Here is a 13,027-nt window from a genome sequence, read left to right on the forward strand (position 1 = left end):
CACATGCTCTGTAAAACTGATTGAGGACATTAAAAACAATGTGACAGCGAAAGCAATTGTTTGCTTTGTCCCTCAAGGTTGTTTTCTCCTGATCTTTTTAATTCTTTCATCTCCTGCTTTCTTTTCCTTTTCAGTGTCACTTTTCTCCTCCCGTACAGTCTCAGGGGAGGTACAGTTCTTGATGTTACTGTAGAGGACAAGAGGGTTGATTCACAGCGACCTCCAGTTATTGCCCTGAGAGACTGTGCATGTAGAATCTGTGATCAGACAGGGAATGCATCTAGCAGGCAAACCCTTGATATGGCTCCATCCACTGAGACACATTTAGCCAATCAATTCTAAAGGAGTGATTATGGTGATTTATAATCTGCCCGCCCCATTTTTCCATTCTGATCCTAGGCTCAGAATAACATTCCAACACATCACTATTGCTGCAGTATAGATGTACATGTGTTCTATGTACTCAACTATACAATAGTCTGATGTCAGTAGAAATTTTGAAATTCTCTTGTGCTCACCAATGCTGGATTTATTTCATTAAAAAAATACAGACAAATAATAATACTGTGAAATACTGGTACAGTTTAAAATAACCGTTTTCTGTTTTATTTATTTAAAAATTATTTTAAAACATATTTTATTACTGTGTTGGCAATTAATATTTTTGTTTCTATTCACTAGAAACAAAAATAGAAAGTTTAAAATAATGTTTTTGTTACATTATATATGTCGTTACTGCCACTTTTAATACATTGAATGCATCTTTGCTGAATAAAAAATCCTATTAAAAAATAAGAATACGAATTAAATACAAATTTAAAAATCTTACTGAACCAAAATTATTCAGCCATTTCTGTTTATCAAATTAGAATATATTTGGAAAAGATGATTTTTTTTTTTTTTTTTTTTACTGTAACACTTGTCTTTTTAATTTTTTTAATTTCTTTTTTTACAGGATTATGTAGTTATTCTTTATTGAATGCTACTTAATTTTTTTTTAATCTTATTTAGAATCAGAATGAGCAAGAAATTTGTACATACACATATGTGACCCTGGACCACAAAACCAGTCTTAATTGTAAATTTAATCTGATAATCTGAAATCTGAATAAATAAGATTTCCATTGATGTATGGTTTATTAAGATAGGACAATATTTGGCTGAGATACAACTTTTTGAAAATCTGAAATCTGAGGGTGCAAAAAAAATCAAAATACTGAGAAAATCACCTTTAGAGTTGTCCAAATGAAGTTCTTAGCAATGCATACTGTATTACTAATCAAAAATTAAGTTTTGATATATTTACGGTAGGAAATTTACAAAATATCTTTATGGAACATGATCTTTACTTAATATCCTAATGATTTTTGGCATTAAAAGAAAAATCGATAATTTTGACCCATACAATGTATTTTTGGCTATTGCTAAAAATATACCCCAGCGACTTAAGACTCGTTTTGTGGTCCAGGGTCACATACGACATTGAGTACAGAAGGAAAAAACTAAAAAATAACAATAATAAATAAATAAATAAATAATAATAATATGTCATGTGACAAACTTGGCATACTACTAACATATCAGGGGATAATATGACCTTTTACACTCACCATTTTAATAAAATAGTAAGAAGTATACAGGATTTACTGCACAGTATTCAGGAATACACAAACCAGTGTTCAATTCTGATCACAGCCTCTGAGTTTAGATGTTGAAGAATGCTAATACTAACCTTGCTGTGCCCTATAGTCTCATGTGTTTTATCTCCCTTTGTTTCAAAGATACACACTAGGCAGATGATGTTTTTTGTAAAAAAGATGCCAGTGTCATCCACCTCTTTTGTAAAAGTATACTTATATAATCCTGAGCTCTCATGAACATGAGCAAGAGAAATGTGTAGCCAGTCGAAAGATTAGTAGCTTCTGTTTGTTTTTCAGGGGCTTGGTTATTTGATTAGTCCTTAATGCAGTCTGACTATAACATAAGACAACCAAGAATTCTAATGCTGAAGAATCAACTGCTAATGTTTTTTTACGGTGTTGTGCTCCCACAGGTTTTTATATAACCGTTCAGGGGAGTGGAGTGATGGAACCGTTCCCATATTGGCTGCTACAGCAGCTGGTTTCACCTATATTGCATTTTTAACGGTGAGTTGTAACTGCTCTGTAGCAGTGATACTGCACTGTGGATTTGCATACTAAAACCTCTCCAAAACCACCAGTGCTATATCTTTCAGACATGTGTGTACATGTCACCTTTCAGCATTATTATGATATTTTAGCTCCATACCCCAGTTATCACATCATCTGAACGGTTGCTGTCATCCAGTTTTTCACTGAATTGAATATTTGTCCTTTTTTGGTCCAGATTTTAGCCCTGTGCCATGTAGCTGTCGGGCAGCAGTTAAACCTCCACTGGCTCCACAAGGTACCCGTCAACCTCTGAAATGTTTTTTCCCGGAATAGAAAAAGAAAACCTTGTCTGTTTATGCAAGACAAACCAAATTAACCTTGACACAGTGTCACAAACACTTTGTTATGCCCTGAGGCTTTCTGGCCACAATGGGGGAGTTAAAGTAGTATTTCCTGTTTGTTTATGAACAGAAATGGAGCATTGTGGATTTTCAGTGTAGTTTGCTGAATAAATGAAGTAGAATTGCATAAAATGAAGTGAAACTGAAGGAGGTGGTCTGTGTTTTTCTCTCTAGATTGGTGTTACAGCCGCTTTGCTCACTACAGTAATTAGTGTGATATCGGTCACTCAGATGTGGGGAGAGGAATGGGATGTAGTTTGGATTTCTCTTCAGGTACGTTCTTTTAGATGTCTGATTTCATGGGTTCCCACAGTCTTGAAAAACCCGAAAACATCTGGGATTTCAAAAGTCAGACATTGAGAATATTAAAATGTCAGGGAATTTCTGTGTTCATTTTTGTAGTTACACTACTGTTCAAAAAAAAAGTTTGGCTTCAGTAAGATTAGATTTTTTTTTTTTTTTCATTCAGCAAGGAAGCAAGGATGCATTACATTGATCAGAAGTGACACTAAAGACTTTAACATTGTTACAAAAGATTTCAATTTGAAGCAAATGCTGTTCTTTTGAACTTTTTTATTCCATAAGAATATTAAGCAGCACAAATGTTTCTTGAGTACCAAAAAAAAAGCATATTAAAATAATTTCTCAAGGATCATATGACACTGAATATTGGAGTAATGGCTGCTGACTAGCCATCTTTGCCTTCAGAGGAATAAATTATGTTTTAAATTACATTAAAACAGAAAACAGCTTTTTTAAATTTTAATAATATGTCATAATATTAACATTTTTACTGTATTTTAGAGTATACAAATGCAGCCTCGGAGAGCAAAGAAATTTCAAAAACATTAAAAAATCTTACTCACGCCAAAATTTTAAATAGTGCTTTTTAAATTATGTCTTTAGGTTTTAAGTTTCTCTTGTGTGTGAGATCTTTTTCTATAAAGTTATTTTTCTACAGACACTTTGAGGTTCCTCCACTGTCTATATATTTGTCTTATTCCATGTATGTTTGTGTATTTAGAACAAATGAATGACTCTGTTTTTGTTCAGGCTACTGGTCCTTTCCTGCACATCGGTGCTTTGGCTGCAGTTACTGCTTTGGCCTGGCTGGTGGCTGGACAGGTGGCGCGAGCAGAGAAAACTAGTAAGATGAATCCAGCAACTTGCTTAAAGATCCCCTCAGTTAGTCATCATGTTTAACTAGATGTTAATTATTAAAGGGATACACAGAGAAATCCTCTATCCCGATACATTCATGTTGTCACACAGAGACACATTACTATTGCTCAATGCACTGGTGTTTCATGTTACAGCAATAGAGGGAAAATTAATATACTGCTATTGATTCCTCATTTCTGTTTACCTAAAATCATCTGATTCATCTAAGCACCAATTTAACTGGCTCATCTCATTTAGTTAATCAGACGACTTTCTCTTCATTCTTCAGGGACATACACTGAGCATAAACTCCCATTCAGAAGTGTGGAGTCAATAAAAAAAAAAAAAAAAAAAAGAAGTCTCTTGTGCTCACCAAGATTGCACTTATTTAATTAAACAAACACAGAAAATCAGTAATATTATGAAATATTATTACAATTTAAAATAACTGTTTTCTATTCAAATATATTTTAAAATTAAATGTATTCCTTTAATGACAAAGTTGAATTTTTAGCACGTTACTTCAGTCTTAGGTGTCACATGACCCTTCAGAAATCCTTCTGAGAAGCTTATTTTGTTTGCAATAATAATTTCTTATTAAAAGTTTTTTTTTTATGAATAGAAAGTTTAAAAGAACAACAATTACTTGAAATTGAATCTTTTGTAACATAATAAAAGTCTTTACTGTCCCTTTAGATCAATTTAATGCATCCTTGCTGCTTAAAAAGTATATAATAACAGACCCCAAAATTTTCAGTGTTGGTGTATGTTGTCTTAATAATTTGTACATTTCACAAAGTAACCGACATTTCTCCCTCGAAACATACTGTATGCAAGCATGTGAACTAAATAGCAGTGCAAGCTCAATTCCACACATCATGTGTTCAGAATGCTACCAAAGATCTTTATATTTTCAGCAGTCACAAGGAAATTTATTGCATACTTTGGCCTAAACTTCTATGCTTAACAGCAGTATAAAGAGAATCATGTGGAATCAGCACTCCTTAACTGTCAATATGCTGTCTATTAAAACAATAGCAAACACATTAGATATGTACAACAAGACCGCACAGATTCAGTGTATTGGCTAAGGATTCACATCTGCATTGTATACTTGTTTCTTATCTAAAATTTCCATTTAGGCATTTTCTCTTGGAAAAAAAAAAGTTACTTAGACACTTAGCTTCTGCAACGAAGATGACAACAAATGTGATCACCATTCAAACTGATTAAAACAGCTATTTTATAGCCATTTTAGTTTATGCCTTAAAAAGCCATTTTTTTAACCTGTACCTGTGTTGGAACTTCAGATAACTATGTTGTTGGTTCTTTAGGGTTTCAGTTGATGGTTGTCCTCATCTACCTGAGTGTTCTCCTCATGCTTTACTTCATTCCGCTGTCAATCACCTCACCCTGTATTATGGAGCGTGGGAGTCTCAAAGCAGCACCCACCATCATCGGCCATCAAGGAGCTCCAATGGTGAGATGCCAAATTGTCAACATCATGCTGTGCACTTCCTGTCTTCCCTAGATGCAACATCAAGCTCAGGCTACTTCAAGGATTGCTGGAGGCAGTTTGGTCTTTTCTCTCTCTCTCTGCGCCTCTTTCTCTTTCCTCTGTCTTTCCATCCCTCACTATCATTCTCTCTTTTTCTTCCTCTCCCTCCATTAATCTTTCTCGTATTTCTTTTCCCTGGCTTGTCATAGCTAAATATAACCCAGGAAAGAGCTGCTGAGAATCTCTGTGTAGGCGTCGATCAAGGTTTGGTGGTTATGAAGGGTTTTCAATACACTCGTGTGTATCATTGGTGTATTGTGCTCTGAAATGGGAAATACGCTTTCAACATGTGCATTTCATTTCTCTTTTATAGTGGCAAAGAAAAAAAAAATGCAAATGTTTTTGTACAGTTGTAGTCAAAATCAATATTGTATATATATATATATATATTATATATATATATATATATATATATATAATAACTAATAAATATGAAAAATGTGTTTTATATATATATATATATATATAATAAATACTTTGTTTTTATTATTATTTTAGATTTATTTAGTCAAAAATGGATTTAGCTTTATCAGATGTTGTATGTTAAGATAAGTAGGTAATTTTCTCTAATTTTGTTTGTGTGAGAAAAAAAAAAAGATGTTTATTTGGTCTGTAATTCGCCTGTGAAACAAATTTACCTTATTTTCTCTGGGAAAAGCTGGTTCTCCTCTATATAGGGCTATAGAAACATTATTGAGAAAGAAAATTGAAACTAACATCTCATCATTCTTAAGGGTGGCTTGTTAGCAGTAGTGTTATGTAACATTTCATCTAGCCTATTAGTGAACAACTTTCTTGGAAGAACTTACAGTAATTATCCTCTGTCAATCCTAACTACAGCTGTAAACAGCCAAACTTGGGTTGAAAGCAAAAGCCTTTACAACACTGCAGGCGCTGATTGGAGATCATAGGTGTAGTATCAACCACCATGGCTTTAAAAGCCAGAATTCAAAAATGAGAGTCATAACCATAAGTGCTCTCCAAAGACACATGCATACTGATCTTAATATATTCCTCTCCTTGTTCTCTTGTGCTTCAAAAGAAGCGTCCTTCATTTTGCATTGATGTCACATGCACTAGTACATCTAGACCCGCAGTGTGCGGATGATCTCAAGTTGCTGCTTGCATGCCTTTGCATGAGCATGAACCTGGCGCTCAAGCACTCAGTGAACCTCCATGAGATTTATATCCAAAGAACATCAAAGAGGTTTTGCTCAACCTGCTTAGCTCCAGGTTGAGAAGAGTTACACATTTTGGTTTAAAAAAGATCTTTCCATTCTGAATTCCAGAGGGTTCAAATATGCAATACTTTTTACTCTTCCATTTCCATCTTTTGTCTTTTTTTTTGGGTTACATCATGCTTGGAGGAGATAAAGAGTCCATTTACTCACCTAAAATAAATAGATAAATTAATATATATATATATATATATATATATATATATATATATATATATATATATATCTTATATTTATATATAAGTGTGTGTGTGTGTGTGTGTGTATATATATATATATAATATATATATATATATATATATATTATTCTTTTGTTATATTTTATGTAATTAAATAAAATATAATAAATATATTTTTATTATATTTACAATTTGTGATATACAATCTGCTTTTTCTTTTTGTCTTGTTCAGCTTGCTCCAGAGAACACTCTTCTATCGTTCAACAGAGCTCTGCAGAGAAATGTTAGTGGGTTGGAGGCGGATGTGACCATCAGGTATTCATACACTCATTCTGTCTGTTTTTTCTCCTCTTGGTACAGTTCAATCAATAGGTTATACAAAGCCATGTGTATATGTGTGTAAAGGCACAAGGACACAGTGTGTATTTCAAAGTGTGAATCCTTGTATGGCCGTGTGAGACTGCTGTAATGAGAGGTTGGTGTGACGTCTCTTAGACAGGAAGACTTTATAAAGAAGCCCCCTTTAAGCTATAATCTACTCTGCCTGCTTAACACACATTTTTAGATAATGGTGCAGAAATTGTCCATCTGTTGGGTTGTAATTTATCTTGGTTAAAGACAATCAGCTCTCATGCTTTTTAGATTGAGATATTATCTCTTGTCCACTGTTTCTTCACTGTTACTTCATTTCTTTTGTGTATAGAAATACAAGCAACACAATATGGACAGCATCTCCAGCATAATTTTGAGTACCAAAGAAAATAATTTCATCTACAGTAAAAAAAAAAAAAAGAAAGAAAGAAAGAAAGAAAGAAAGAAAAGTAAATAAAATGTTAAATAAATATAAAATTATTATAATTATTCTTAAATATTAAAATATATTATAGGACGTATAATTGTAATTTTTTCAAATACAATATAATACAATTTAATATAAAAAATAAATACATTTGTCCCTCGTTTAAAAAGCCAAGTAATTTCTGTAATTATTCCTTAGACAACTCCCTAGTCTAAAATAAAATTGCATCATTTAAACAATAAAATGGTTTAAATTTAGGTCATCCACCTTGACCATTGTGTTGCCCCCCCCCCCCCCCCCCCCCCCCCCCCCCCCCCCCCCCCCCCCCCCCCCCCCCCCCCCCCCCCCCCCAAAAACAACAAAAAAAAACAGTCAAAGTCAGTTAAAAAAAAAAAAAGCTTGTAAAGATGCTTTGGAACAATATATATTGTGAGAAACACTATACAAATAATTGAAATTTAAAATGAAGTCATGTGGACTATGACTGCATTGTGATAGGTTGTTTCAGGCCACATATTGCTATGATTGGGGAACATCTGGTTTAAAATGAAATGGGTTAATGTGGCTTAGAGGCATTTAGCAAGGCATTTAGCTTAAGTTTATAGGTTGTTAAAAGCATCTGCTAAATAAATAATAATAATGAGTTGCAATAATACTACTTCTACTGCACAACACTCCTACTATTCAGTAAGTGTATTCAGATGTTTTTCTGTCAGTCACAGCGGAAGTCAGCTCCTTACTTTTATTCTCTGTCTCTTATCATTGAACATTACCCAGCAGTGCTGGCAGGTTGAGGTCTAATGGAAGCATTTTCTCAGTTGCAGTCTAAGTGCTGTCTAATCACATATATTGCTGTATAACACTGGCTTTGGCTGTAGTCTAGATGGTGTGCCGTTCCTCCTGAGAGACCGGACATTGAGGAGAACCACAAACGTGAGAAGAGTGTTCCCACAGAGACAGTATGATGATGCTTCACTCTTCAACTGGACTGATTTGAGCTCACTGAACGCTGGCCAGTGGTTTTTAAAGGTATGGGCCATTTTGGCTCTAAACAATGTCTACAGTACAGCTGAAATAGTATGTAATGGTGTTAGTAATTTGGATATGGTAACACTGGAGAGTATTTTTAGATTTAAAGGATCTACACAAAAATTATTTTCGAAGTTTTAAATAAAGATTATTAGAGTACGTTTAACAAGAAAGTACTATTTCAGTCTTTCTGCATCAGAATTTCATGTTTAAATCAATGAGGTACTTGCTGTTTCTTTGTAATTAATTGTGAAATTTACTAGCAATTTCTGAATGAATATTATTTCTATGCCATTTTTTCCTTTAATATGCTTTAATATTCATGCGAAGCTTCCTTTTTTGACCATTTATGGAAATTATGTTGCAAAACAGGTCACTTAGAACAAGTCACAGTTATGATGTCAGCACATTAACATATAGAAATCTTAAAGGTACAGTAAGAAAAACTGTATTTAATTAAATGTAAAGGTTACATTAAACTAAATTATCTGTTTTTGGTGCAAGAAACCTTTTGCTTCAGTTATAAGTGGACTTCAGTGCCAATGTGTTATGCCTGTTTAGATCTAACAAGTTATCAATTCAAAATTTAAACTAAATTCTCTTGTTTTCTTCTGATCTTTTACATTAGGACTGTATAAGTACATATATCAGCATATAACTCTTTTTACTGAATGCAGGATGATCCCTTCTGGACAGTGCAGTACATGTCAACATCCGAACGCTGGTTATTGGGGAACCAGACAGTGTGCAGCTTGGAGCAGATGCTGAAACTAGCAGCTAGGTCCAATAGATCGGCCCTATTAACTCTGCACAGACCGCCATCCAATCACCCCCACCACCACGACTGGGTCAACCTCACCCTTGACTCTGTTCTGAGGTCAGGAATACCACAGCAGCAGGTTAGTCTTGAGAGAGTGATGCTAACGGTTGATGTGCTTCTGGAAATCTCATTGTCCTTGGTCAGGGGTTGAAATAGATGTGTTCAGGATATGATTCAGAATACGAATCTGTTCCTGTTTTATGTGGTTGTATAGTTGCTCCCCCTAGCTCTGACTAATATCAACTGCATGATGATTATAATGTTAACCCTATAAATTCTACTATATTAAATTTGATATACACATTTCTAAGGCCTCTAAATAATCAACATGATCAAAACTTTGTTTTTTATATTTATTTATTATATTTATAAAATAACTAATAGTGTTAATAGTATTTCAACATGAACACTTAACTGGATTTAAGCAACATGGCTTTACTTGATTATCCATACATCATTTTTTTGAAAAATCCTGTTATTTGAGTATCAAATATGATACATCAGGCTTTCGAGGAATGTTTGTGATTATGTTTGGGATGTATTTGTGATTATGATCTCTGAATTATCATTGTATTGCATTGCATTATATGTTTTGCCATCAACAATAGAAACTACAAAGCTTTCATCATAAAAGCAAGCATTTAACCTTACTGTCACGCAGGAAAAATGTATCATATCATATTTGCATTTTGTCTTACTAATACATATTATTGGGAGATATAAAGTGACAACTGATATATTTATATATATTAGTTTGCTATACTGTTATAAATATCTCATTGATTTACATCTTTCATTGATTTACTCATTGATTTACAATCTTTTTTTTGGTCATAGAAATTATGTGTGTGTATATATATATATATATATATATACACACACAGTATATAATTTAAACACATTTAAATTCAGTTTTGTGTGTGTTATGTGTAGGTGATGTGGACTGTGGACAGTAACAGGGAGATGGTGAGGAAAGCGGCTCCAGGTTTACAGCAGACATCTGTGCAGAAGCTGCCTCTCGACACTCTCCATCATAAAGGCATCAGCAGGGTCCTGCTGCGCTACAACCAGGCCTCTGCACAGGACATCAAGTAGGATACTGCCCTATTTACAGACACCTGGTCTCACTTACAACATCTACATTACACCATAAAGGACAGTATTGAAACAAAAGCTGCAGTGTCTGTGGCACTAGTGTAATGAAATGGAAATGCAAAAACCTGTAATTCTTTAGCCAAAGAAGCATTGCCAAGTGTATAAAAGCTATTCATATATCTCTGTGTGTTTATTTTAATAGGCTGTATAATGAGAACAACATTAGTCTGACTCTGTATTGGGTGAACGAGCCGTGGCTGTATTCCCTGCTGTGGTGCAGTGGGGTGCCGTCCGTCTCCTCCGAGGCTCCGCAGGTGCTGAGGAAGGTGCACTATCCGCTCTGGCTCATGGTACAAACCCTCATTTGCTTATATGTTATTCATTAAGCAATGGCACAAAGCCATCACGCTTTTCCAAGATATATAATTAGTAACATCTGCTGCTCTGGCCTTTATTCAAACCGAAAAGCATACTGCCTTTATTAAAAAAAGATTTTCTAGAATATAACACAAATATGATAAATATGTTAAGGGGGGAAAATACATTGATTAAGATTATCAATATGACATTTGTGTGAAAATATATATTGACAATATTACACTATTTAATATAGTATTATTGAGCATGTTTTAGATGTTATAATTGATGGTGAAATAAAATGATCTAGCAATGGCTGTAATATCTATTTCTCTTGAGCCATCTAGTGGTGTGTGTGCCTCATTAGCATTTGTGTCTTTTTCTAGAGTCCAGACGAGTACTGCTTGATATGGATCTTTACTGATCTCATCTCCTTTGCTGTAGTTCTAGGAATATTTATATTCCAGAAGTAAGTGTTCTCTTGTTTGACATGGTATGCTGTAGATCATAGGGACAATGTTTTTTTTTTTTTTTCAAAGTAAGACATGAGATCAAGTTCAGTGTTATTTTTGGATTATTTATTTATTTTGGGATGATTTTTTATGACTCATATTTCCAAACAATAAGCAATGGTTCACAAAATCTCTGAAAGCACTTATGAATGAAAGATGTAGAGCATTTTACGAGGGTGATTTGGCCATAAAGATTGGAATCGCAGAAAGAGATTAAAATGGATTTGAGGAAAGCAAAATTAATTATTAAGTTAATTAAAGTTAAGGTTATAATTAAGGTTTTTAAGGGGTGTAATATGACAAAAATCCCTGGGTCAGATAACATTGGAGGGCGTTTAATTAAGGTTTGCACTGACCAATTGGCCCCAGTGTTCTATAATATTTTTTCAGAGGGCGTCTGCTCTCCGATGTCGATTTTTCATCCGCTTTTAATTCTTTACAACCTCATTTCTTAGCATACAAGTAAATTACAAATTTTGGTCTTGATTTTTATTCCTTTATTATACTATATTCCTTGATCCTCCTTTATTATATATAATCCATACATGGTTTATGCTTTGTTACTCTGATATTTTTATTTTATTTTATTTATTTATTTTTATTCCAATTAACTGATTTAGTTTTAGTTAACAATAAAAGTTTCAAAGTCCTTCTTTCCAACTTTCCAATTCATATAGTAAATAACTTTAATGAAACTTTAATACAAAATATCAAATATTCAAATCAAATATTAAAATATAATTTCAATCTCATATGCATTATAAACAATTATTAGCAAATATAAAAAAGTATAAATGTTTATAGAAAGAGAATCCTATATGGAAAATTTAGTTTTTGCTACTGAAGCAAAGTTTTATTTTAATATTTTAATTATTTAAATAATTGTATGTTCTGTGTGAACATAAAAACATTGGGAATTCACATTGTTTAACCAAATATTAATGCATTCTGAAACATGATTGCCTCCAGAGAGAGAGCGAGAAAGAAGGAAGGATAAGAAGAAAATGTGTTTGCACTGATGATGTTTTGCATTATAATGTTTAATGTTGGAGATCAACATGACTGGTAAATATGTGAATTGAAAAACTCAATGTTATGTGGGGATCTGGATCCTCTATGTTTGCTGCGCTTGCCACAGTGACATTTGCATCGGCTTTTCTGAACTGACCTCTTAATTCTCTCCCTTTCTTTTGCTCTTGTACCCTTTCTTCCACCTCTCCTCCTGTTCTTCTTGCTCTCTGCCTGATGTGCATGCTCCTCTTCTCTGCTGCATTCTGGCATCTCTCAGCTATCACGTGATCAGGTAATTGGGTCAGCGCTGTTGGCCCATGCTGCCAGTCTATATCTCCCCTTTCTTGCCCTTCATTCTCTGTATAACCCTGTTTCAATCTGTCTGCTTGTATCTTTCATTCTACCTGTATTTTGTCAATGCTATTACTAATTCTTACTAAACCACAGCCCACATGATTACATTTTAATATCACTGCTTATCATTTAACATATAATTAATATTTAATTGAGGTATATTATGTGGAATGACTTGGATCAAGGAAGTATACTTGAGGGTTTTGCTAAATCATTCCGTATTTATCCACTAGGGGGTGACGATCACATGACTGACAGTTACAGATTATTCAGATGGCTTTTGAGAATAATTTTCTACTGTAGCAGAAGTTTTTTGCCACAAAAATAATTTACACTTATATGGAATCTTGCTTTTAAGGTTAAGGTTATCAATATTCCTAC

At 33.7% G+C, this 13,027-nt stretch overlaps 1 protein-coding gene across 7 annotated transcripts in view; it reads left to right on the top strand.

The window, feature by feature from the left end:
- Positions 1-13,027, top strand: part of LOC109080342 (glycerophosphodiester phosphodiesterase domain-containing protein 5-like) — a 38,453-nt gene that overhangs the window by 23,213 nt on the left and 2,213 nt on the right. For 5 of the 7 annotated variants that reach the window (XR_006161788.1, XM_042771323.1, XM_042771325.1 and 2 more), the window contains 12 exons: positions 2,054-2,147; positions 2,368-2,427; positions 2,708-2,806; positions 3,587-3,680; positions 5,029-5,174; positions 6,902-6,984; positions 8,347-8,497; positions 9,175-9,396; positions 10,251-10,408; positions 10,615-10,762; positions 11,156-11,238; positions 12,570-12,584. Coding sequence is in view for 5 of the 7 variants with exons in the window: in XM_042771323.1 (XP_042627257.1) it covers positions 2,054-2,147; positions 2,368-2,427; positions 2,708-2,806; positions 3,587-3,680; positions 5,029-5,174; positions 6,902-6,984; positions 8,347-8,497; positions 9,175-9,396; positions 10,251-10,408; positions 10,615-10,762; positions 11,156-11,238; positions 12,570-12,584 (1,353 nt within the window). In the remaining 2 variants the exon portion in view is untranslated. The remainder of the gene's footprint in view (positions 1-2,053; positions 2,148-2,367; positions 2,428-2,707; positions 2,807-3,586; positions 3,681-5,028; positions 5,175-6,901; positions 6,985-8,346; positions 8,498-9,174; positions 9,397-10,250; positions 10,409-10,614; positions 10,763-11,155; positions 11,239-12,569; positions 12,585-13,027) is intronic. The other 2 variants (XR_006161789.1, XM_042771326.1) reach the window with 1 other exon arrangement.

This window comes from Cyprinus carpio, chromosome A15 (genome assembly GCF_018340385.1).
Source record: "Cyprinus carpio isolate SPL01 chromosome A15, ASM1834038v1, whole genome shotgun sequence".
In the NCBI taxonomy this organism is placed as follows: domain Eukaryota; kingdom Metazoa; phylum Chordata; class Actinopteri; order Cypriniformes; family Cyprinidae; genus Cyprinus; species Cyprinus carpio.